Below are 24,674 nucleotides of genomic sequence, written 5' to 3'. Positions count from 1 at the left end.
GCGAAACATTTTCGATCTACTAAGTGAATCAATTCCGATATACTTGGTTGAACATCGTGCAATATTTAAAATAATTTAATAATAAGCTAAAAAAAATTTCGTCGGAATATATCCATGTGTGGTCTTGTTTTAAAGATTTAATTGCAACGAATTTAATGGTACAATCGGATAATGATTTAGATAAGTAATTAAGAGAAAAATCAGTTTAAAATAGTTTTGCACGTAAATTGGGCGCTGACATCAGCGTTCTATTTTTCTCCAAATTGATTGGATGCCCGAGCCGTACAGTCGTCTAATTAATGTGAATAGCCGCTGCTACCCAAGCCTAATTCACCTTATCATTATCATTCCTGGCCCCTCGCCGCACCACCATCGCTGGAAAACGGAAGCCACACACCACCTCTATCTCCACATAGGGGCATCATCTTCCTTCAGCTGACCGACGAGCACGCAGCGGTGTGTCGATGTTGTCGGTGGGGTATACGGAGCTTGTGGTGAGAAGGTAGTGGCTGATGGTGGCAAACCTGACAAGGCGGGCTGCGTATGTACATGTCAGTATGTTGCCGCAACGAAATATTAGTACTAATTAGTAATACTTTCTCCGCCTCAAAATATAAAGGATTTGCGTTCAGATTTATAAGGTATAGGATAGTATGTCACATCACCCAAAATTCCTTCTATTTTAGGAGGAAGGGAGTACCGTTCAACGTGTTTAAGTCCCTATCACATCGGATGTTTGGACACTAATTATAAATATTAAACGTAGACTATTAATAAAACCCATCCATTATCTTAGACTAATTCACGAGACGAATCTATTGAGCCTAATTAATCCATGATTAGCCTATGTGATACTACAGTAAACATTCTCTAATTATGGATTAATTAGGCTTAAAAACTTGTCTCGCAAATTAGCTTTCATTTATGTAATTAGTTTTGTAAGTAGTCTATATTTAATACTCTAAATTAGTGTCTAAATACAGAGACTAAAATTAAGTCGCTGGATCCAAACACCACCTAAGGGCTTGTTTAGTTGGGGAAAATTTTTGGGTTTGGTTGTTAGATCGGATATACGGACACATATTTAAAATATTAAATGTAGCCTAATAACAAAATAAATTATAGATTCCGTCAGGAAACTGCAAAACAATTTATTAAGCCTAATTAATCCGTCATTAGCAAATATTTACTGTAGCACCATATTGTCAAATCATGATACAATTAGGCTTAAAATATCCGTCCCGCAATTTATATGCAATATGTGTAATGATTTTTTCTTTTTGCCTACATTAAATACTCTATGCATGTATCAAACATTCGATGTTATAGCATAGAAATTTTTGTTTTTGGAACCGCCTAAATTCAGTAGGTTTGTGGCACCTTTGGCCGTGATACTGATATCTGAAGGAATTTTTCACCGCAAGAAAATAGAAGGAATTTACTGTTTTATTACTCCCATCGTCACAAAAAAAAACAGAGAGAGAGAAAAGGAAAGAAAAAGAAAAAGTGAAAAACCCACAAGGCCCCATCCGGACCGGGTAGACAAAACGAAAGGACAGCTCAGCAAGTAGCCAATAGCCCAACGAACTCGAAATTTCCGCTCCCTCCCGCTCGTCTCCCCTCCCCTTTCGCCTCTCGCCTCCTCCCGCTCGCTTCTCGCAGTTCGCCCCCAATTCGCCAAGCGCCGCGGCTAGGTCATGCCGCCGCTGATGGGACCCCGCTACGGCGGCGGCGGCGGCGGTGGCGGTGGCGGAGGCGGAGGCGCGGGCCAAAGCGGCGACGGAGGAGGGAGCCGTGGCGGTCGGAGAGGGGGGGGGGGGGGGGAAGCGAAGGCGGTGGCGCGGAGCAAAACCACCGTGAAGCAGGAGGGGTGCGACGCGGCGGTGGCGCGGAGCAAAACCACCGTGAAGCAGGAGGGGTGCGACGCGGCGGTGGCGCGGAGCAAAACCACCGTGAAGCAGGAGGGGTGCGACGCGGCGGTGGCGCGGAGCAAAACCACCGTGAAGCAGGAGGGATGCGACGCGGCGGTGGCGCGGAGCAAAGCCACCGTGAAGCAGGAGGGGTGCGACGCGGCGGTGGTGGATGGAGAAGAGGTGGGGTCGAGGAGGAAATACGCGGGGGAGGTGGAGGAGCGCAAGCCGGTGGTGGGGCTGAAGGTCAAGGCAGAGACAGGGAAGCGGTCCGCTGCGGATGGGGAGAAATCGTTTGCGGCGGCGGCGGCTGTGGTGGGGAGATACGCGGCGGGGCTCAAGAACAAGGCGGTGCCGGGGGATACATCCACGGCCGGGGGAGGAGCCCGAAGCGGCGGCGGATTTGGACGCCGAAGCGGCGATGAGGAGTCGGGGATCGATCTCGAGGCGCGAGGCCATATCAGCGGCGAGGGATCAGCGGCGGGAGCAGATCGCGGGGGCAGAATCAATCGCCCTTTCGCCGGGATGCGTTTCATACTTCACGGATTCCCACACCTTCTAAAAGAACAGGTGAGATAATGTCCCCAGTTCTAGTTGCTCATAATTCACATGTCGGCGTGTGTTCCCCAATTTCATCGAATTGCAGAGTTAGGGTTTAAGGGAAATGCGGAACTGGACATCGAGCTTAATTGATTTTTACTGCCTTAGTTCAGGCCACAACATGCACACAGCACACATCCCGTTCCTTACACTTGTTTTTTAAAGATTAATTATCGGTGCCTAGGCTATCAGGATGAAGTCAAATTATCAGCAGGTTAAGGAATCTACACATGTGACTTTTATGGAATGATGAAATTTAAACTAAATTGAACATATCAGCAATTTTACAGAAGTATTGTGTCTGTCAACCAGATCTTCTCAGGAACTTCTCCTTTTCGTACTGCATTTTCAGCGTGTGCATATTTTGATATTTATGCCATCTCATCTAATGTCAAGGTAAAAAACAAGTTCCATTTTATATACTTTCCGCGAAAAGATTGCGTTCTTTCTACCTGAAAGCAGTGCTCTGAAGATTGAAACATTACGCTCATGATTATCAACAGTAGGGAACATATCACACAATCACTCATTTCCAGTCCATCTTAGTTTTCTGCTACACAGCCCCTTAGTATTTACTCCTTCTAAGCAAGCCATATTCCTAGTATGCACCAAAATTCCAAACTGCTTGTCTATTTGAGAATCTGGTGAGTTTTGTGACTTGTCCTTCCCTTTCTTTGGGCCTGAAGGGTACAAGCTGATAAAGAATTAGAGGATTTATCTCCATATATTTTCCTGATAACGAATTAGAGGAGTAATCTATACTTCACTAATGTATCTAAGGTTCCTTTATCGAATTTTGTTAGTCGAATCGTATCTAATTTTGTTGATTGGCTCTGTAAGATTTATCTGCGTTCAATTTTGAAACCCTGTAAAATTGTGCAGCATGTCATTTTGGTTTCTACCACTAATATGGCTGGCTTGTCAGCATGGGAGTCCATTGATAACAATTTACTTCCTCCAGGTTTTATTAACATTCTGAACTAAATGATGCAGAGCAAAAGGAAAATTGAAGTACTAGGAGGCTTCGTACTGCAATCAATAGACTATGACATCTGCACTCATGTTGCTATGGCGGTAAAAAAATTACTACCGATTTTTATTAGTGTAACACATGTTTCGTTCTTGACATTTAATTCAAATTGCTAGGGAGACTATTCGGAGGGAGCTGTTCTGATATGGAACGGTGAAGGCAAGAAGGTGGTTAACATCCAATGGATTGACGACTGCTATATAAAAGGAATAAAGATCCCAGAAAATGATGCACCTGTAAGTAGCTAGCATCTCTCTCTCTCTCTCTCTCTCTCTCTCAAGAAGGTAGCGAGCACTAATTTTGCATTGCTACATTTAAAGATTTGTCCTAGAATGTATTATCTGCTCATATGCTGAATTTGAATGTCTTGATAGGCAAATAGCTGCATCTGTTGATTGGTTATCTTGTGAAAAAAAAATTTGACATGGAAACACATCTGCTGATTGTTATTTTGGCAATTGATCTTAGTTAATCATTGTGATGGCAAATAATTTACAGGCTATTCAAGCTCTAATCAAGACTCCAGCAACAAGTCAAGGTGCAAGGGACACTATCGTATCAACAAGCAAAAAATTAAGACCATGTTATGGTTACCAAAGAAGATCTGTAAGAAGGAAACTTGAGTATGACAGGGCATTTGAAGAAAAGGCATACCATCTAAACCATAATCTTTTCGTCTGCAAAATGGATGAAACAATGTATACCAGCCTGAGGAACTACTGCAAGTTCAATAAGGACAGGTTAATTCTTCAAACCATAACACCTCAAGTCAAGTCGCCACCGGAACAGATTCCATGGACAAATCCACTAGAACCGAAGGAAGGAGCAAGCACATCAACTGAAGAAGAAGAGAAGAATATGTGTAGACATATTTCTTACACAACGTCAAATGAAGTGAAATGCAAGATCAGGAACGCATATGTACTACTCAAGAATTTTCACTGGGCTGGACTGACATTTGGTGGCCATTTTACATCGGAAAATTTTCTAATGGATACCTGTGGTAACATGAGATTTGGTAATCTGTCAAAGGGAGTGATTAACAAGCTTGAGGATGGTGACATTGAAAAGGATACAGATAGATTTGTGAAGATGACTCGCGAGGAGGTATTTGTTTCGGTCACCACTTTGCCTTTGGACATTATACAGTGGATTGAGCTGATTGATCGTTGTGCCAGAGGTTATGACAGTTTAGCAGAGGACTATATCACTTTGAAGGATGGATATAGATCAGCTGCCCACTTCATGTCTCTCCATAACATGTTTGAGAAAATGGAGACAACAGATAATCCAACGTACGAGAAAATTAAGACCAAACTCAGTAAATACACCAAATGGAAGAAGGGTGTTGAAGCTCCAGATGGAAATACGCATTTGAAGGAAACACTTGATTTCATTGATCCTGCCACAGGAAGGAAAGCTTATTATTCTGATGACATTTGTGGCCTTCTTAAACTTCTCAGAAACATCAGGCAGCACAGTGCAAGAGCAAAAGAGGATGTATTTGTACTTATAGTTGCACAGAATTTTCCAAGACTCATGGGCGATTTCCAGAAGGTGATGTTTAAGCAAGGATATACGCTAAAGTGAGTACTGCTTGTCTTCTAATCTTCATATTCTTTCTTAGTTGCATTATAGTATTATACCATTGGCTGCTTTTGGTGTGTAGTGAATCTGTAGACTCTAGCAAAAATCAGACCTTCGCATGTACGCATTTGTTTGATACATCTGATTTCTTGTGCTAATGTTCAGGTCAATTCACTAAAAGCCACACAGATTCTGGAATCCAAAAGGTTGACCACGAAGACAGCAGACATTTACAAGTGACATTGAAAGAACTCAACTGATCATTTCCCTGACAACACTCTGTTCATATACGCGAATTGAAGCCCTGCACAATTCAGCTTATTCAGGGCAGACACTGAAACACCTTTTTCAGTCACTTAAGGCCAGTCTGTACAGAAGGATCGTGATGGTATTCATGATTCCTTAGGTGGTGTTTGGTTGGAGGGACTAAACTGGGGCTAAACTTTAGTACCTCTCACAAAAACATAAATCCCTATGAGAAGGACTTATGTTTTTTTTAGAGAGGGGCTAATAGCCCCTCTCTCCCGAACACCCCCTTACTATGACCAAACTCTCTACTCATTTGTCTGTGAATTTGTGCGCATGTGCCACAGCCATTCTTACCAGTTCAACTTTATTGTTGTTCTCTTATGTACAAGTATATTGAAAGTGGAGCTTATCACAACCTGGAAGCCTTTTGCATGTTCATGAACCGATTTTGCATGTGCTACTTCTAATATACCAGACGCGCTAGCCTTTTGTGTGTTGGCCTTTTTTTTATATCACAATCCGGAAGAGGCTTAAGGTCTTTCTTTAAACATCAATGCAATCTGTAATACTCAGAAGCTGCTAACCATGTTGATTGCTGCTTGTGAATGATTCCAGGGATTCAGATGTTGGGTGGTGTTTTGGTGTGGATATGAGTGTTTTTTTACTATAGCAATATTGAGTCTGTTGTGTACTGTAAACAAGTATATATACCCAGTAGACTTTGCTTTTTGTGTGTGTACATCTGTTGAAGTTTAATAGAAGCTGGGGGACATCTATAAAAAGAAAAGGTGAAATCTACTGTCCAGCCATATGTTAACTTTGTGCAATCATTTTTTTTGGGGGCAATATCTGGTGTGTAGTGGCCGAAATATCATCATGTAAGACTTTAATTTGCATGAAACTATTGATCTGATCATATTCCACAATGTAATGCAAGAGAAGCAAACTACTTCATAAAATTTTCGGAAATATGTTTTCAAAAGGTATATCAATAAAATTAATACATAAAAAAGTATAAAAAAATAAAAATAAAATTTCTGCAAGCAGCTGCTACATCCAGAAGGCTACAGGAGAAAACGATGGGACATGTTGCTTGGGCAGTGGGAACGCGCCGGCGGCGCGGCGAACCCTCGCCTGCAGCTCTCCCCGGCGATTGTACTTGAGCCCGAACACCGTGACATGGACCTCCACGCCGCCGCCGCCGCCACCTCCTTCCGACGACGACGACGATGTCGGCGGCGTCTCACAGGTCTCCACGGCGCAGAACATGCCGTCGCCCATGTAGGTGAGCGTGGCGCGTTGGCGCCGGTTCTTGCTTCTCGACGACGACACGCTGTCGTAGTCGAGCGTCTCTCTGTACTCCGGGGGCCGCGCGCCGCCGCGGGACGCGACCTGGCAGGCGCAGACGCGGCCGTGGACCTCCCTGTGGAGCCCGACCCAGGCGTCCAGCTCGCCGTCGAAGTAGCCCTGCCCACGGAACGGCAAGACCCAGTCCCCGTGGCGCCGCCACTTGCGCCGCTCGGTGTCGAACGAGTATGTGCCGCCGCCGCCGCCGCCGGTGGTGGACACGAAGATGGTGCGGCCGTCGGGGTGCACCGCGTAGGCGGTGACGGCCTCCTCCTCGGCGAACGGCGGCGGCGTATCGGCCACGTTCTTCCAGGACCAGTAGTAGTGGCGCCCCGGCGAGGAGGAGGAGGAGAACAGCAACGACGACGGCGATGCGCAAGGGTCGCGCGCCCACGACAGCGCCTCGAACGACGCCGGCATGCGCTCGCCGAGCGACGTCAGCGCGTAAAGCGCCTCGCCGCCGCCGTGGCCACCGTCCTCGACGACGACGGCCAGGCCGGCGCCGGAGGAGGAGAGACGGCCCGGGAGGGGTGACGCGAACGTCAGCGCGGCCGCCTCCGTATCGTACACGGCCGTCGGGCCGCCACCCTGGCCGTCGACCGCGACGATGTTCTTCCCGGCCATGGCGAGGAAGTGCATTTGGCCACCACCGGCCGCTGGCGCCGCCGCGAACCGAGTCGCCGGCCGGTCGACGTCGGGCGCGTGGATAATGCCCGCGTCGTCGTCGACGTCGAGCTTGTGGATGGTGTAAGTAGTAGTAGCCTCGTCGCCGTCGTCGAGCACCAGGTAGAGGTGCTTCATCTTCGTCTGCGCCGGCCGCCGCCGCGCCGTCTTGCTGGCGCGGCCATCGGCCTCGCCGCCGTCGTTCCTCCGCCGCCGTGACATCCCGGGTGATCGATCCATCCACTGTTTGAGTTCGATCACGTGCACGTAAATAGTCAGGGCAAGACTGCTGCTCCGACTCGGAAACGGTACAAAAATCCTCTTCATTTTAAGGGAGAAGGAATTAAAAAAACTCTGAATTAAAATTTGATGGGTATAAAACTCTCTCCTTTCTAAGGGAAAAAGATTTTTTTTAAAAAAAACTCGGTGTTAAAGGCCTGGTTTAGTTCCCAAAACTTTTTTTTACTAAAAATATCACATTGAATTTTTGGACATATGGATGAAGCATTAAATATAGATTAAAAAACTAATTACACAGTTAGAGGAAATCGCGAGACGAATCATTTGAGCCTAATTAGTCTATGATTAGTTATAAATGCTACAGTAACCCGCATGTGCTAATGACAAATTAGTTAGGCTCAAAAGATTCGTCTCGCGATTTTCTAGCGAGTTATGAAATTAGTTTTTTCATTCGTGTCAAAAACTCTTTCCGACATATAGTGTAACACCCAAAAATTTTCTTTTTTAATCAGGCCAAAATTTGAAAAACTGTGAAAAATAAAAGAAGAACAAAATGCACCAGCCGGGAATCGAAACCGGGTCCGTACCGTGGCAGGGTACTATTCTACCACTAGACCACTGGTGCCTCGTTGTCAAGTAATTTACAAAGCTCTTAAGTCACTAATTACCAGTAATATAATCGTCACAACCACGAGATTAGATATAGTTGATGACTACTAGATGTCAGATATGGGAATCGTATCAGAGTGAGAAGCACATGGCAAATAGGCAATCGTATCGTATCATACACGTTCGTGTAATGCAACTAGAAAACGAAGCCCAGCAAGGACTCCACTCTGCAAGTCCAACTAAAATCAAATTATTATTGTGGCCCAGCCACTAAAAACAAATTTAATGACTACGAAATTCCGCTAATCAAATTGTTTGATCGAGCTACACGCTTCAGTCACTGTAGAGTACACATTCTGTATGCTGTACTAGTTCAGTAGTACGTACTCACAGAGAAAAGAAAACATTTCGGAAATTTGTATATATTTCAGACTAATAGAATGCGCACGTTTTCTGAACTTTTAAATAACGTAGTTTTCCAAAAAAAAAACTATATATATATATATATATAGCAAACTATCTCATATTCATTTTTATAACTTTATGGTATTTAAATTGTTCATCTATATGCTCGAATAATTATTACAAATCATCTCACTATTCAACCATTCCGGTGAAAAAGCTAGTACTACTATGCATTATTTCATTGCATCTATATGTGCTCTTCTATTTACATTTCATGACAAGTCATATACTACTACAAAGCATTTCATCTTCCCAATTCTGCATGAACAAAATACCATGCAATTAATTAATAACTAATCACCCAAATTAACACTTGACACCAACCAACCCAACCAATCTAGCATCATCACCATCATCATCTTTGCAATTCAATTTGCAAAGAAGAAAAATGAAGTTAATGTGGTGAAGGCAATGGCGTGAGAATGGCGAGGCTGACGCAGAGGAAGACGAAGTAGATGACGAGGAGGCCCACCCCGAGCACCGCGTCCAGCCTCATCCCCCTCGCCGGCAGCACCGCCACCGCCCACACCAGCGCCGCCGCCAGGAACCCCACCGCCACGTACACCGCCGCCCCGCCCTCCACCGCGTACGCCTCCGGGTGCCGCGCCCCGGCCGCCACCGTCAGCGACAGCCCCAGCCCCACCACCGTGTTGAACGCCGGCGCCGCGTAGCACCCCGCCACCGCCGTCTGCGCCCCGGCGCCGCCGTCGCCGCGCCGCGTCGCCAGCGCCACGTCCGCCACCAGGTCGCCCAGCGAGTTCCCCCACGCCAGCACCGTCGCGCCCAGCACGCCGGCCTCCACGCCGGCCGCCACGCCGATGGAGACCAGCAGCGCGACGAGCTCCCGCGCGAGCACGTACGACCAGAGCACCGACATCAGGAACCCGCCGGCGAGCCACGGGAGGCGGGCCGAGCGGCTCTTGGGCGGGGACGCGGCGTCCGTGGTGGCCGCCGCGGCGGCGGCGAGGAGGGCGCCCGCGAGCGTGGCGGCGAGGAGGGTGGTCGCTGTGGTGGTGGGCGCGGTGGTGGCGGCGAGGAGGAGCGGGGAGAGGAGCGCGGTGGCCACCGCGGTGGGCTTCGACCACCGGTGCGCCGCGATGTCCGGGATGGTGAGGCGTCGCGGGAGGTAGAGCGGCGAGTGGAGGAGGTCGACGAGGCGGCGCGCGAACGTTCTCGGCGCGGAGGTGGGCTTGGAGGAGGAGGAGACGGGGAGTGGAGGCGGTGACGCGTCGTCGTCGTCGACGACGAGGAGCGGCGCGGCGAGGTCGGAGGTGGGCTGCTTGGTGTCGTCCACTTCGAGTTCGTCGGAGGCGTTGGCGCAGCAGTGCGAGGTCCAGACGAGGAGGACGTAGCCGGCGTAGAGGGAGAGGAACGACGCGGCGGACCAGACGGTGACGGCGCCGGTGAGCAGCACGGCGAGGAGGTAGCAGAGCGCCACGAGGAGGAAGCACACGTCGCGCACGAACCCGCGCCGCTCGATGATCACCGGCTCGCCACCACCGCGACGCCCGGCGACGATAGCGACCACGCCGGCGACGACGGTGGACACGAACAGCGCGCCACCGAGCACGCCGCTGAGGCCAACATCCCCGGCATCCTCCCCTCCGCCGCCGCCGCCGTCGCCGCCGCGTGCCCCCGCGGCGAACGCCACGACGCTAGAGAGCACGTCGGGCGCGCCGTTCCCGAGCGACAGCAGCGTGACGCCGGCGATCGCCGGCGGCAGGCGGAGCACGGCGGAGAGCCCCTCCAGCGAGGCGCAGAAGTAGGCCGACGCCGTGTCGCCGAGGAGGTAGAAGAGCACGAGCAGCCACAGCGCGAGCGCCGCGTAGCCCAGCCATGGCGCCCGCCCGAACCCGCAGTACAGCAGCCGGAGGTAGTCCACGTACCCCACCGGCGCGCACGGCGCGTGCGCCCGCAGATACCGGCACCTCGCGCCATCGCCGTCGAGCGCCTGCAGCTCCCTGCACCCACCGGACGAGGAATCCGGCGACGACGAGCTCGCCGCCGCGACGCCACTGAAGAAGATGTCAGCCTCATTCCGCGTGGCGACGAACACGGACAAGAAGAAGACGACGACGACGACGGCGAGAGCCAAGAACGCGGCGGCGGCGGCATTGCGCGTTCTTCGCCGGTGCAGCGTTCGCAAGAAGGCCGCCATGGGAGATGACAGAGAGGAGGTTGGAGCTTAGTGATGATTGGGAGAGAGTAGTGAAGCTACGACGATTTTGATGGCATAGATGGCCGCAATCGAAATGGGAAGAGAAAGCTGGGAACTTGTAGTTGTCTTGTACTTTCTTCGTTTCAGGTTATAAGATGTTTTGGCTTTGATCAAAGTCAAGCTGCTTTAAGTTTGACTTAGTTTATAGACAAATATAGTAATATTTACATTATCAAATTAGTTTTTTTATTAAATTAATAATTAAATATATTTTTATAATAAAATTAGCTTGGATTGAAAATATTACTATTTTTTTCTATAGACTTGATTAAACTTGAAGCAGTTTGACTTTGACCAAAGTCAGAACATCTTATAATCTGAAACGGAGGAAGTAGTTTTCTTTGTTTTTCTTGTTTTATTTTGGTACTGGAAATGCAGTGTTCTTGGTTGGTCTAGAGAGAAAGATGGAAGTTTTGGTCTTTGATTTTTGCTCTGTGTTTTGAGCTTTGTTTCAGAGTTAGTGTGGAAATTGACAGGAAAATGTGGAGTCATTAGGACAAGTGGCAGCTCATTAGGCCACTGAGCCTCAAGGGATGCTGAATCATCAATCACATGACCTTGATACTGACTGACTCAAAACTCTTCTTCTGAATTCCTCTCATCTTCCTTTTTTATGTTCTCTTTGGACTAAATTATCACTTTGTGGTGGTCGTTTGCATTTGTGTCAACTTATATGCCATATTATATTGTGTTGATTCAGTACCATTTGGGATTTGATAATTCATTGTGGTGTTAACTTATCTGGTAAGCAAAAGTAACATTGTTGGATTAGTATTTAAAGGTTTGGAAGAGAGATGCTGCAGCTGCTACTCCTGTTTCTCTGATTCCATCATGCATACTACTTTCTGATGCAGCTCACTAATCTGAAGATACAATAATTGGTACTCCCTCCGTTTCGAAATGTTTGACACCGTTGACTTTTTAGCACATGTTTGACCGTTCGTCTTATTCAAAAACTTTTATGAGATATGTAAAATTATATGCCTACATAAAATATATTTAACAATGAATCAAATGATAGGAAAAGAATTAATAATTACTTAAATTTTTTGAATAAGACAAACGGTCAAACATGTGATAAAAAGTCAATGGTGTCAAACATTTCGAAACGGAGGGAGTATGTCTAATAAATCAATTTCTTTGGCTATAGGAATTCAGCAGGTGAGTTAGATTGGAATATCAGCTGAAATATTTTTTGGCCAGACAGAGAGGAAAACCTCTCCCCTTTCTATCCCCTATAATAGGTGGTATGGAATCAATTTATTTGGCTATGGGAATTCAGCAGGTGAGGTGAGTGAGATTGGAATATCAGCTGAATTATTTTTTTCAGACAGAGTGGAAAACCTATCCCATTTCTATTATTACCAGAGATGTATGACAGTAACAAGAAAACAAATCAGCTGAAACTAATGTTCATCATGTTTCTACATATGCTGATATATTCTTCAGAGCTGACACTCTAGCTAGCAGATAATGAAAATTCACAACTTGTTACTGTTTACTTACCGGCACAACATTCTCCATCCAATTATTGGATCAGGTAAGACGGCAGTATAACCGTACTCGAACTGCAATTTTATCTCATCAACTCTTTCCTGACCATATATCCTCTCTGCTAGACGATGAACAAATTGTCAAATTGCCTGACCAATGCATGGACGACACGCCATTCCATGAACAAGAGCATCCAGGAGATGCTACTGTCAGATTGGCACCACACGGATGAACAACTATTAGCCTCAACATCCATCCATCTAATCGAGGTCTCAACATCAGGAGATGCTACTGTTAGATTGGAACCACGCAGTAAGTAATTCAGATAAGCTATCACAGGTGACTATATATCTTCTCCTGATCCATGAGTTACAGTAGGATCATCAACACCTTGTCTCTTCTCTTCTCCAGTCAAGTTCTTCTGGAAGATCAAGATGATCATCTCAAGAAGGAACCACCATTTGCAACTTAAGTTTCTGATTTATTAACAGGAGTGAGAATTCTAGTGAGCCAGTGCCTGTCTGTCAGAAATGATGAACACAATGCATGGTGGGTAGTAGTATAAGTGGATTTGTGATCACTAGACTGACTTTTTTGTAGGAGTAAAATGCACCAGCGGTCCTTAAATTTGTCAGGAGATTTCACTTAGGTCCACGAACTTACGAAGCGCACATTAAGGTCCCTAAACTTGGTTTATTGTATTATCTCAATCCAAAGCCGCGTTTGACCATGGTCTTGCCTACATGGCATGCCACGTGGACGATGACATAGATTTTTTAAATTATTTTTTCTCTCTTCTTTCTTCTTTTTTTTCTCTTTCTTCCTTGTCGAAAAGATGAAAATGCCTCATACACGTCATCGTCTTTTCATAAAAGAGAAAAGAGAAGGAAGAAGGGAGAAAAAATAAAAAAAAATCTATTTCATCGTCCACGTGGTATGCCACGTAGGCAAGATCACGGTCAAACACGGCTTTGGACCGGGATGATAGAATAAACCAAGTTTAGGGATCTCGATATGCGCTTTGCAAGTTCGTGAACCTAAGTGAAACCTGCTGACAAGTTTAAGGACCGCTGGTGCATTTTACTCTTTTTGTAGCCTGGTACCCTGATCTAGGACTATTCATTGAATCCCAGCTTGGAATTGTCCTAACAAGCTGGGGACCTCTTTTGTACAGTTGATTGATCTCACATGATCTTGTCTTCTACTCTGAATTTTCTGAAATTCCCTAACTCCTTGAATGAGATTTTTTTTTCTGAAATTCTTGAGACATTCCTACTAATTTTCCGCGTGCCGGAAAAGCCTTTATGCCTTATATTACCATCATATAACTGATTGATACTTGTGAAACTTATTGTCCTTCCCCCTTGTTAACTGTGCTCCATTATGCAAGGAGCTTTATCCAGCAAGGACAATCATCCAAGGAACAATATCTTCAGAGGGGGTGACCAGCGTGTGAACAAATCAGCAGCCTGTACTGGTATTGGACCAGTATTAAAAAATTATGCAGAATTTGATCCACCCCAAGATGCAAACAGATTCTCCACGTTTGCTTTGCTTGTCTGGTTGCTTGATCTGCAAACACTTGACTCATGGGATGTGTACATCATCTCTTAACTGAATAATGCTACCCAAGCACAGAGTCCCAGATGGTTTTGGTTTTCTTGTACAAATCGTTGTGCCCTTCTGTTTGAGCTTCAGTTCAGAACTGACAAGAAGATTAACTGAAGAAAAAGGGATTAGCAATATGGTTTCCTCCCTATCACCAAAAAAAAAAACATGCCTAAATTACTAAGTTTTGCTAGGTAGGCTGAAGAGATAAGACTCATGAAGAACTATGCTGAAAAAGAAGTACAACTTTAAAACTTGGAAAGTGAAGAAGTACCTTTGCAAACTGCAACTAAAACAAACATGAAGCTTGAAGAACTAATTTGAGGGCAAATATTGTCAATTTCGAATTATTGTTTAAAACAAACAGAAATGGAATTGCAACTAAAAGTAACATCAAGTCTGAAGAACTTTTTTCAGGACAATAATGGTCAATTTCAAATTCTTCTTTAAAACAAAAAGAAAGACTGCTCTCCCTGAAAGGAATTGCAGCTAAAAGAAATATCAAATCTGAAGAACTAATTTCAAAACAAACATTCTCAATTCAAAATTCTTCGTTAAAAAGAAAATAAAAAGGCTGCTGTCCCTGGAAGTCCAATGCCCAACAGAACAGGCCCAATTCTGATTTTGGTATTACCCAAATCCAAGCCACATGGACATAGACAAACACCTTACACAGATGCTTATTACTAATACTACATGATAATAAAATCAGCACTAACATATTTTTTTTCTCCCTAAGAACTCCAAATGAAGTATTGCCAATTCAAAATTGTTTCTTTTTTTAAAAAAAACAAATAGGCTGAAATTCCTGAAAAGCATATAGGCGGCCCAATTGGCCCAACTATGATGAACTTTTGGTATTACCCAAGATCCAATACACCAGGTGTAGCAAAAAAAAAAAAAAATCTGCCATGAAGGAAGCAAACAGGGGCGGATCCAGGAAAAAAAAAATTGGGGGGGGGCTCAATTACACAGTTTCTTCAATATCCAGCTATTTAGGGACCTTTAGTTTATCATTTATGGTGAAAAAATCGAAGGGGTGCTCCGGGGTATCCATGAGTCCCCCCTACATTCACGTTGGATCCGCCCCTGGAAGCAAAGAAGCATATGTCCTTGCCCCAAGGAAGGAGGTCACCCATGGCGTCAAGCTCACTCCATCTCCATCCATGGCTACCTTAATTAGCTTAGCTAACCTAACCCAGGTTGCATTGCATATGCTCCTGCCATCTCCATCAACCAATCCAAGCTATCTATCTAATTCCATTCTCACAACACATTTGCATGCATCTATATAAAGTGTAATATAATGTTTATTACAACACGTCGCTGTCACAAAAGCAAGCTTAGTTGACGTGTACACATCGAACTCCGGCGAGCGGCGGCGGCGGCGATGGAGCAGCGGCGAGTGTACGAGGAGGTGGAGCCGGAGGTGGAGTGGAGACAGGCCGGCGAGGAGCAGGACGTGGTGGAGATCGCCCTCCCGGGGTTCAGGAAGGAGCAGGTGAGGGTGCAGGTGGACAACCACGGCATGCTCCGCGCCACCGGCGAGCGGCCGCCGGCGGCGAGGGGGGGGAGGTGGGTGCGCTTCAAGAAGGACCTCCGCCTCCCCGACAACTGCGACGCCGACGCCGTCCGCGCCAGGTTCGACGACCACAAGCTCATCATCACGCTCCCCCTCGTCGCCGCCGCCGTCGACGTCGACGAGTCCTCGGCGACGTCGCCGGAGTTCAAGACGCCGCCGGCTCTGTCGCCGGTGCCGCCGCCGCCGCCGCCTCCTCGTACTCGTACGCGCGTTGAGCCGCCGCACCGTCCACCTCCGGTGAAACCCCAGCCGCCACCGTCATTGCCACCACCACCTCCTCCTCCGCCGCCACCGCCGCCGCCACGTCCACCGTCGGTGAAGCCCCCCGTTGTGCAGCCGAAGCCACAGCCGCCACCATCATTGCAACCACCATCTCCGCCGCCGCCGCCGCCGACACGTCCACCGTCGGTGAAGCCCCCCGTTGTGCAGCCGAAGCCACAGCCGCCACCAACATTGCCACCACCATCTCCGCCGCCGCCGCCGCCTACAGTACCACCACGAACTCCGGGGGACACCCCTGCCGTTGTCGAGCCAAAGCCGCAGCCACCACCACCACCACCACGAGCTCCGGTGAAGATGCCACGTGTTCTCGAGCCAAAGCCCTCGCCGCCGCCGCCATCGCCGCTGCCACCGCCGCCAGAGGATTATTGGTCTCCAACGGCAGTGACTCCTCCGGAACCAACAAAGCCAAAGCCACCGCCGCCATCGCCGCCGCCGCCGCCGCAGCAACCGTCACAGCGGTATTGGACCCCGCCTCCGGCTATCACCCCTGAACCAGCAAAGCCCGCCGCCGGCAAGCCGACATCCTCGTCGCCGCCGAGCACAAAAGACTCGCCACGGCCGCCGCTTCCTGCGCCAAGTCCAGCAGCAAACGGCGGCGATCCAAGGCTACCGGCGACTACGCCGCTTTCGAAGCAGAAGAGGAAAGAGGAGAAGAGAGAGAAGGAGGCGCAAGAAATGGGTCGAGCTGGAGCGGCAGCAGCGGAGGAGGAGCGGCCGCCGGCGACGGCGACGGCGAGCGGAGGTGGGAGGAGGGAGGCGGAGGAGAGGAGGCTGATGGTGAACATGGCGGCGGCGGCGGCGGTGCTCGTCGGGATCATCGTATCCGTGTGGCGCACCTTGAGCTCTTGACTCTTGTGTCTCTGACCAAACAGATGCCAAATGTGAATGATATGTAATTAAGCTAATGTGATTACATGTAAATTAACACCTGCAAATGTGTATACTGAAACACCACATTAATAACCAAAATGTACTACTAATTGCAAGTATACTTTTGTTACATTTTCAATCCATTTCATTTCCTAATGAACATGAAGAGTTTGCTATTGTTGAATATGCCTACAGAAGTAAGCCAATTTGTGTTCAAATCCCAACATGGAAGTCTTTCAAGTGATTGGATTTATATATCATCATGAACAGCACATAAGCACGAGTAAAAGAATGCAAAGTGATAACACAGCAAGAAATCATCAGAAAACTATCAACTCGGGTGAAAACCAGACAAAAGCCTTGGGTACTTGGCAGAACATAACATCAACTCTCCTTGAAAATTTTGTAATTTGATCCGCAACAACTCAGATGTAGATGAAACACTGCTGATTTCCACTCAGTTTACAATACAAATACACCGACAGACTGCCTCAAAAACCACCAAATTCATTCAAAGTAAAATGGGTATGAGTGATCTTGGCCCCAAGAGACTGACTAAACCTAACCACAGACAGTGGATCCACTGGACCCAGATTATTCAAAAACAAGATGGCTATGATGGCATTCCTCCTCAAAATCGAAGGGAACTTGCTGCAAAGGCGATCCTCACTTCGCGCTAGCGAGCTGGGTGCGGATGAGCTTGGCGGCCAAAACCATGTTGGTGAGGGCAGGCTTCACCTCGGTGTACTTGCGGGTCTTGAGACCGCAGTCAGGGTTCACCCAGAGAATGTTAGTGTCGAGCACCGCAAGCATCTTGTTGATGCGGTCCGCAATCTCCTCCGTGGACGGGATCCTGGGGGAGTGGATGTCGTAGACACCAGGACCAATGCCAGCACCATACTTCACACCCTCGCGGAAGACAGAGAGCAGCTTCTCGTCGGACCGGGAGTTCTCGATGGTGATCACATCGGCGTCCATGTTTATGATGGAGTGGATGATGTCGTTGAAGTTAGAGTAGCACATGTGGGTGTGAATCTGTCGAGAGAAAGTTGTTCAGTTTAAGTTACAGAAGATTGGTGATGATATTGAAAGCCTACAGTGACAGTCTGATGGAAGAAAGATTACCTGGGTGGTGTCCTGAACACCGCAGTTTGTGATTCTGAAGGAGTGAACAGCCCAGTCCAAGTAGAAAGCATGCTCCGCCTTGCGGAGGGGCAGACCTTCTCTCAAAGCAGCCTCATCGATTTGGATGACCTGTAAAGGACAATTAAAAAGACGTAAGCAAGATGATCATGTTTTGCGTATTCACTTGAGAACAAAATTATAGAACAGGTCCAACCTGTATACCACCAGCCTCAAGGTCCTCGACCTCCTTCTTGATGGCAAGAGCAATCTGGTAGCATGTCTCAAACCTGAGCAAGTGTGAAAATGTCAGCCTCAACAGAAAGCTCAATCGCAACCTGAATAATTAGCATTGCATCATCAACAACAGGCACGGACCTCGGCTGGTCATTCCTGACAAAAGACCAGTTAAGGATTGTGACGGGACCAGTCAACATTCCCTTCATGGGGCGAGAGGTCATGCTCTGCGCCATCTTGGACCAGAACACAGTCATGGCGTTGGGGCGGCTCACATCACCATAGATAATTGGTGGCTTGACACACCGGGATCCATAGGATTGCACCCATCCATTGGCAGTAAATGCAAAACCAGAAAGCTGCTCACCAAAGTACTCAACCATATCGTTTCTCTGTAAAATACATGCCAGTTAGCTTACTTCAATGCAGAACAAACCAAACTTTGTTAATGAGTCAATAAATCTAATAATATTGTTTTCTCAAACAGCCAAGTGTAAAGTCTAGTAATAAACACTAAACACAAGTAGTACACGAGGATACTGACCTCAGGCTCGCCGTGAACAAGCACATCAATGTCAAGCTCTTCCTGGATCTTAACAACCTTGCTGATTTCCTCCTTGATGGCACTGACGTACTCATCCTCAGAGATCCTGTAGCAGGAATTGTAATTAGCAATATAGACAAAAAAAAGGGGGAAAACGGTGAAGCGTTGATGTGGACTGTTACGCACTTTTTAGCCTTGTACTCACGGCGGACTCTCCTGAGCTCCACAGTCTGTGGGAATGAACCAATTGTGGTTGTAGGAAGGACTGGAAGGTTGAGCTTCTTCTGCTGTGCGTCCAACCTAGCGCTAACATTGGTAGCACGGCGGTGGTCAGACCCCCTCAGAGCAGCAGCCTGCACAAGCAATATAACATGATATTAAGAAAAACAGGCCAAGTTATGTTGAATAGAATCAAGCATGCAGCCTAAAAACAGAAGGTACTTACAGCCTTTTGGACTTCCTCGTTTGTCACACGAGGTGATGACCTCCTGGAGGCCTGAGCAGCAGTGTTTGCTGCAAAGTAAGCCTGTACAATATTGTTCACAAATGTATAAATGAGCAGAAGTTTCTTCAAATGCTATTGAGTAATGAGTACTATGCTCAGGCTCTAATTAAGAGGTGAGAATAGATAAAGGGCAAAAAAGAGTACCATACCTCATCCTTCTGTCCAGCCAATGCCTTAGCAAGGGCATTCACCTCAACCACTTTTTGGGCAGCAAAAGCAAGCCATGACTTAATCTCGCTATCGAGCTTGGTCTCATTTACAAGATCCACAGCGGTGTGCATGAGTGAGCAGGAAGTCGAGACCACAAGCTTGTCTACAGAAATGAAAGGTATTGTTGGATGAGCAGAAATTGAGGATATTATTGGATACTGCAAATTGTGCCCATTAAAATATAACATATATAATAACTTCATGCTTAATTGCTTACCCTTTCCAACAATAGCCTCAAGAGACTCGAGGGTGGTGAGAGATGCGGCGAGATCATCAGCCCAGATGTTGCGTCCATCCACAACACCAGCAAAGAGGTACTTGCCAGAGGGGAAACCAGCACTCTTGACAAGGTCAAGAGTCTTGGAACCACGGATAAGGTCAAAACCATAAGCAGTCACGCTGTTCAGGGATGTGAGGGTCCTGCAGTGAAAAGGCAGTATTCAGTGTTCTGCCACTATAAAAAGAAGAATGATAAAGGAAAGGCAGGTTCGATAATGATACGATAGTAGAGGAAATAAACATACTTGTATGATTCAGCAGGAATGTCAGCGAAGTATGTCTCAATAAGCACATTCAATCCAGAAAGTGCCGACTCGAGTTCTGTGTACGCTGCAGAGAATGCAGCCAATTGGTGAGAGTCAAGGTCAAGAACAAGTGTGGGCTCATCAAACTGAATCCATGTAGCACCAGCTGCCTTCAACTCAGCAATAACCTCCCTACAAATCATCATGCATCAAATTATGAACTGAAGATTTAGCGCTAGCAGTAGTTATAGACTTGTTTGTACACTTACTTGTAGACAGGAAGGATGCTGCTGAGAAGGGAAAGAAGAGCGAACGACTTCTCTACACCCTTGGCAGGCTTGGAGAGCAACAAGTATGAAACTGGTCCAACAAGTACTGGCACGGTGTCAACGCCGAGCTGCATGAAGAACAATTACATAGGAGACATTAAGGCAACCAGATTACATCTTAATAAATAGGGCACTGTGATTTTCATTTCAGGACTACAACAAAATTCAGAATTTGATGCTTGAAACAGCAGTGCCACTATTCACAAACTGGAACAAGATAACATATTTAATCAAAGAACTTTTCAGGTAAATTCACCAATCACCAATAAAGAATATGTGAAATTAGAAAAAAAAAATATTGCCACAGATCAACATGGGCAGCTTTTTGAAAAAAGATGAAAACAACATATAGTGCAAAAAAATTATTTCATAACCTTTAAAGTGAACTCTAGTCATAGTCAATCTGAAAGTGCTACATTCAAAATTCTAAGCAAGGGGCCAAAATTTGTTTGGCCGTATTAATACAGCACTAAAGAAACGAACTGACTTGGTGGGCTTGTCATTTACAGGCCATTAATCTGTGGAAGTGACAATCTTCCAAAACATAATTTACAAGCCAGCACTTAATCTACATCAGATTCTTTTCTAAACAAAATTATTATATAAATGCACAACTAAGAAACAATTGATCACTACTAAAACTTGATGTTTGAATTAGCATCATAACAAAAGGCAACAAAATAAACTAATAAATAACTTTATGAACTAGGATATTGATGACATTAAGCAATGTGCTAGCGACATCTAGTCAGGCAGAGAAAAAAAATCATTAAGCAGACAGAGATGTAAAGATATAATTCTATTATCTTACCGCCTTGGCCTCCTTGTATTCATTCACAGCCTTGTGGGAAGAGTAGGAGAACTTGGTGTTGGGACCAAGTTCAGGGACGATAAAGTGGCTGTAAAGGTAAACAGCACCAGTTAGCTAAAATGTTGAATATAAAAATTAAATAAAATGTTTACTGTCAGACATCTTAAATGGAAGCAAAGTACTTACTAGTTGGTGTCAAACCACTTGGTCATCTCCATAGCAGGGACAGTGGCATTTCCCCTAGCCATCGAGAAGTAGGTGCTGAACCCAATCTCTCCACCGGTCCATGAGTAGCGCTCTGGGACAGCACCAAGCATGGCGGTCGTGTCAAGAACCTGATCATAGTACGAGAAGGTGTTGCTGGGGATATACTTGATCCCAGCGTCAGCCATTTGCTTCCAGATGCTGGCCCTGAGGTCGGTCGCAACCTTCTCCAAATCCTCAGCGCTGCTCTTCCCATCCCAGAAAGACTCCAGGGCAAACTTGAGCTCCCTCTTGGGGCCCATGCGGGGGTATCCAACAATGTGAGACGCCATCTTTCTATAGAAACAATTGTACTACGATCAGTTTGATTCATCGAAATGTCATGTGAATACATACGAAAATTATGATTTAGCTAACAAGATTACACATATCCATATGCTAACCACACGATGAAGAACGCCTTGTTAGATTAAAAAGCATGCCACTAACGGATACTAACGTCACATTTGGAACGGTGATCCGAATAAAGGTATATGCCATCCAACTATTAAAGCATACTTTTGTGTTTTCTGTTCTACTAATCTTCCTGATTCCTATACATGGGGCTATATCACCAGATCCAGTGGTGCTAAAAGAATAGACTAAACTGATACTAGTATATGGGTTAGGTACACCACCAACCAGCACTAGCATGTAGTAGGACCCAGCCCAAAGTGGTGGGTACATAAGACCAACTACAATTGGTGGGAGACACTGTCCCTCTCACACCAGCAGCAAAGTAGTTGGATCTTGTTTGGCATGCCATACAAACAACAATTCATTTATTAGCATGCAGGCAATTGCAAATTCCTAACCAAATAATACGAGATGGCAACCAAATGACAGTAGATGCGATGGTACTGGAAGCACGACCTTAACATGTACTCCACAGATCACAGGGTCTAGTACACCGTAATGCATTTATAATAGGAGAATATCGTAACAGAATTTGAGAAAAAACATATGACAACACGGACTAAACCTCGGTGTCAGATCCAAAAACCCCCCGGGTTTAGAAACACAAGTACTGAAGAGGCCACAAATGTGCACTTGCAGTGAAAAATGGAAGATTTTCCACGGAAGAAAACACAGATCCAATCCTAAACGAACCGTGCAACACACCGACAAAAAAAAAAGTCCAATCTTTCACTCCATTTCCTAACCCAAAAACCTCATTCAGATCGGATCCCACCAAGATCGATTGATCGATCAATCCATCCGATCAAGACGAACAGATCGATCCATTCTCCCCGACCCGACGCCACACGAAAGCGACCGACTTTGCAGGCAAAAAAAAAAAAAACCGTCGCTCGCCGCTACTACGCGAATGGGCACGGATCCCGGCGCGGTCTCCGTCGCTGACAGACTCGGCCGATTCGGAGGAAGGGAAGGGTGACGGAGGAGAGGGAGAGAGCGGCGGCGCGGGCTTACCGTGGGAGAGGGGAGGAAGCGAGCGGCGGCGGCGGACGGCGAGGGAGGAGGAGGAGGAGGACGGAGAAGAGGGGTTTGGGAGAGTTCCTTATTTATATAAGAAGAGAGGAGATTTTTTTTTTTGGTTGGTTGGTGAGATCTGAAAGCAGAGGCTCATCTGGTGGTGCACGGTTTTTCAGATGAAAAGTTTCATCTTTTTCATCTGAATGTTTTACTACTTCATTCCGTTTCATATTACGTATAAATTCATTAACATCTATATAAATAAAAGAAATGGTAGAAAGTCTTATAATATAAAACGAATGAAGTACTTATTAGGATTGTGTTTTGTGCACGGTTTTTTAAGATGAAAAGTTTCATCCTTTTCATCTTAATGTTTTGTTAAGATTGTGTTTTCTCTTATACTCGCAACGGTTTCATAATTCGGTCGAGGTGAAACTTTTATAAATTTAATTAGAAGTACAAATAATTTAAAAGTATTTAGTTTATAAATATAATAGAACAATATACATAGAGATATTTATTTTTCAAAAATATTATGATAAAAGTAAAATTATATTTATTTATTATATATGTATATATATTTAAGATAAAAACATAATCAAAGATATATTTTAAAGACTATTGGAGCCATTGTTTCACTTATTCTCGGAATAAGCGAAATGGCATATTTGCAAACGAAAAGTAGTATGTGAATAAAATTTTTATATGTGCGTTCTTAGCGATCTAAAAGCAAAAGCTGAAAAATAAACTTCGATAAAAAAAAATCCTTAAAATCAGCTCCAAATTTAAGGTTGAAAATTCAAATTTTGGCTGATAAATATAAGCATAAGCGAAAAAATGATGCCCTGTGTTATTGGTAAGGACGTCAAGAATTATGGAACCGCAGGGATTATGTCCTATTTTGTTTGTCATGATCATTTGGACTAAGGGTAGATTTTGAACTTCTTTTTCTTCGATGAAAAGCACATTTACCCTTTTGTTGTTATGCGACTTTTGGCCTTTCCCATGTATGTATTAAAAACTATTGTGATAATATACAATCCCTCCTTTTTAAAAAATTTGATGTTGGTTAGTGCAAAATGGAACTAACCCGCGTCAACTAGATAAAAATGAAGGGAATATTTTTCTTCTTCTTCTTCTTCTTCTTTTTTTTTTTGCAAATGGTAATATATATAGTGTCTATATAGATAGCACCATTTTGGGAGTTTGAACTAATTATTTTATTTCTAGTTAGTAAGAGGGATATTTGTCAGGGTTACGGATAAGGCATACCTTCTATCCTGCGACTTGTGAAATATACCAATATGGTATACCTTTACGTATACGGATTATTTACATATATGTCGTATGGAAGTTACTTCAAATTAAGGAAAATATCTTTACGAGTCAAGTGATTTATAAAGTTCTACTCGTAAGGGATAAAGTTTCCGTTAGACCGTCCCAGGTCCGATATCCTCAAAACCTTTCTTGGGGATCAAGATGACTCACGGTATAAAAGGGGACCCCTTGGGAGAGGTTCGGATCAGAATCTCTTCGCCAACACACCCACCAAAGCTTACGAAGCTGGAGTACGCGGAGCCAACTTGCCGAGAGATCTCGTCGAAACCCTCGACTACGATCTCGTCGGTATCATCTGTTTTGACTACTCTCTTTGTAATCTGTTCTCATCATCATCAATCCCATATAAACTGGACTAGGGCTATTACCTGATAAGGGTCTGAACCAGTATAATCCTTGCCTTTTGTCTGCTTTGATGTCGTACTATGTAAACCCTCGTTCCAACGTACCCCAATACTCTACTCATCCGGTCCGCGAGTATCACTCGTCGACAATATTGAACTTTAGAAAAAATATACCTATGAGCTACAAGAGGGTATCATGAGCAATTGCAAGAATAAACTTTTTTAGGGTTTTTTTAGTTGATGGTTAGAATAATTTATGGATTAAGCATATAGGATTGG

The 24,674-nt window shown here is 45.5% G+C and overlaps 4 protein-coding genes across 5 annotated transcripts; 2 read left to right on the top strand and 2 right to left on the bottom strand.

Moving 5' to 3' along the window:
• Positions 1 to 1,581: 1,581 nt before the first annotated feature.
• On the top strand, positions 1,582 to 5,886 carry LOC107276352 (uncharacterized). The gene is made up of 5 exons (XM_026021822.2): positions 1,582 to 2,480; positions 3,504 to 3,584; positions 3,657 to 3,776; positions 4,039 to 5,126; positions 5,293 to 5,886. Exons 1-5 carry the CDS (start codon positions 1,698 to 1,700, stop codon positions 5,303 to 5,305), a joined length of 2,085 nt encoding a protein of 694 aa, XP_025877607.2. The 5' UTR covers positions 1,582 to 1,697; the 3' UTR covers positions 5,306 to 5,886.
• A 2,879-nt stretch (positions 5,887 to 8,765) lies between these two features.
• Positions 8,766 to 11,009, bottom strand: LOC4352835 (cation/calcium exchanger 1). The gene has a single exon (XM_015763312.3). It carries the CDS (start codon positions 10,856 to 10,858, stop codon positions 9,095 to 9,097), a length of 1,764 nt encoding a protein of 587 aa, XP_015618798.1. The 5' UTR covers positions 10,859 to 11,009; the 3' UTR covers positions 8,766 to 9,094.
• Positions 11,010 to 15,267: 4,258 nt separating this feature from the next.
• LOC4352834 (extensin) lies at positions 15,268 to 16,930 on the top strand. The gene has a single exon (XM_015764366.3). The coding sequence runs from the start codon at positions 15,411 to 15,413 to the stop codon at positions 16,731 to 16,733; it is 1,323 nt and encodes a 440-aa protein (XP_015619852.1). The 5' UTR covers positions 15,268 to 15,410; the 3' UTR covers positions 16,734 to 16,930.
• Positions 16,931 to 17,054: 124 nt separating this feature from the next.
• LOC4352833 (5-methyltetrahydropteroyltriglutamate--homocysteine methyltransferase 2-like) lies at positions 17,055 to 22,780 on the bottom strand. 2 transcript variants are annotated; one of them, NM_001404755.1, is made up of 14 exons: positions 22,711 to 22,780; positions 21,223 to 21,576; positions 21,037 to 21,124; positions 20,166 to 20,293; positions 19,897 to 20,088; positions 19,590 to 19,792; positions 19,312 to 19,475; positions 19,103 to 19,183; positions 18,844 to 19,010; positions 18,658 to 18,763; positions 18,255 to 18,505; positions 18,094 to 18,166; positions 17,880 to 18,008; positions 17,055 to 17,789 (listed from the first exon to the last, which is right to left on the bottom strand). In NM_001404755.1, exons 2-14 carry the CDS (start codon positions 21,570 to 21,572, stop codon positions 17,421 to 17,423), a joined length of 2,301 nt encoding a protein of 766 aa, NP_001391684.1. In that variant the 5' UTR covers positions 21,573 to 21,576; positions 22,711 to 22,780; the 3' UTR covers positions 17,055 to 17,420. The 2 variants fall into 2 exon arrangements, with proteins under 2 accessions (NP_001391684.1, NP_001391685.1); NM_001404756.1 differs by lacking the exon at positions 22,711 to 22,780 and adding an exon at positions 21,684 to 21,864 and having other exon boundaries at positions 17,125 to 17,789.
• Positions 22,781 to 24,674: the final 1,894 nt, after the last annotated feature.

Source organism: Oryza sativa, chromosome 12 (genome assembly GCF_034140825.1).
Source record: "Oryza sativa Japonica Group chromosome 12, ASM3414082v1".
NCBI lineage: Eukaryota > Viridiplantae > Streptophyta > Magnoliopsida > Poales > Poaceae > Oryza > Oryza sativa.
The sequence above is the reverse complement of the archived record's forward strand: the minus strand, read 5'-3'. Positions and strand labels throughout refer to the sequence as shown.

Coding starts and splice junctions, on each gene's coding strand:
- LOC107276352 (XM_026021822.2), top strand. CDS start 1,698: ATGCCGCCGCTGATGGGACCCCGCTACGGCGGCGGCGGCGGCGGTGGC. Junction 2,481..3,503: donor CACACCTTCTAAAAGAACAG/GTGAGATAATGT, acceptor TAAATGATGCAG/AGCAAAAGGAAAATTGAAGT. Junction 3,777..4,038: donor TCCCAGAAAATGATGCACCT/GTAAGTAGCTAG, acceptor AATAATTTACAG/GCTATTCAAGCTCTAATCAA.
- LOC4352835 (XM_015763312.3), bottom strand. CDS start 10,858: ATGGCGGCCTTCTTGCGAACGCTGCACCGGCGAAGAACGCGCAATGCC.
- LOC4352834 (XM_015764366.3), top strand. CDS start 15,411: ATGGAGCAGCGGCGAGTGTACGAGGAGGTGGAGCCGGAGGTGGAGTGG.
- LOC4352833 (NM_001404755.1), bottom strand. CDS start 21,572: ATGGCGTCTCACATTGTTGGATACCCCCGCATGGGCCCCAAGAGGGAG. Junction 19,476..19,589: donor TGAGGCTATTGTTGGAAAGG/GTAAGCAATTAA, acceptor TCATTTCTGTAG/ACAAGCTTGTGGTCTCGACT. Junction 18,764..18,843: donor CGTGAGTACAAGGCTAAAAA/GTGCGTAACAGT, acceptor TTCCTGCTACAG/GATCTCTGAGGATGAGTACG.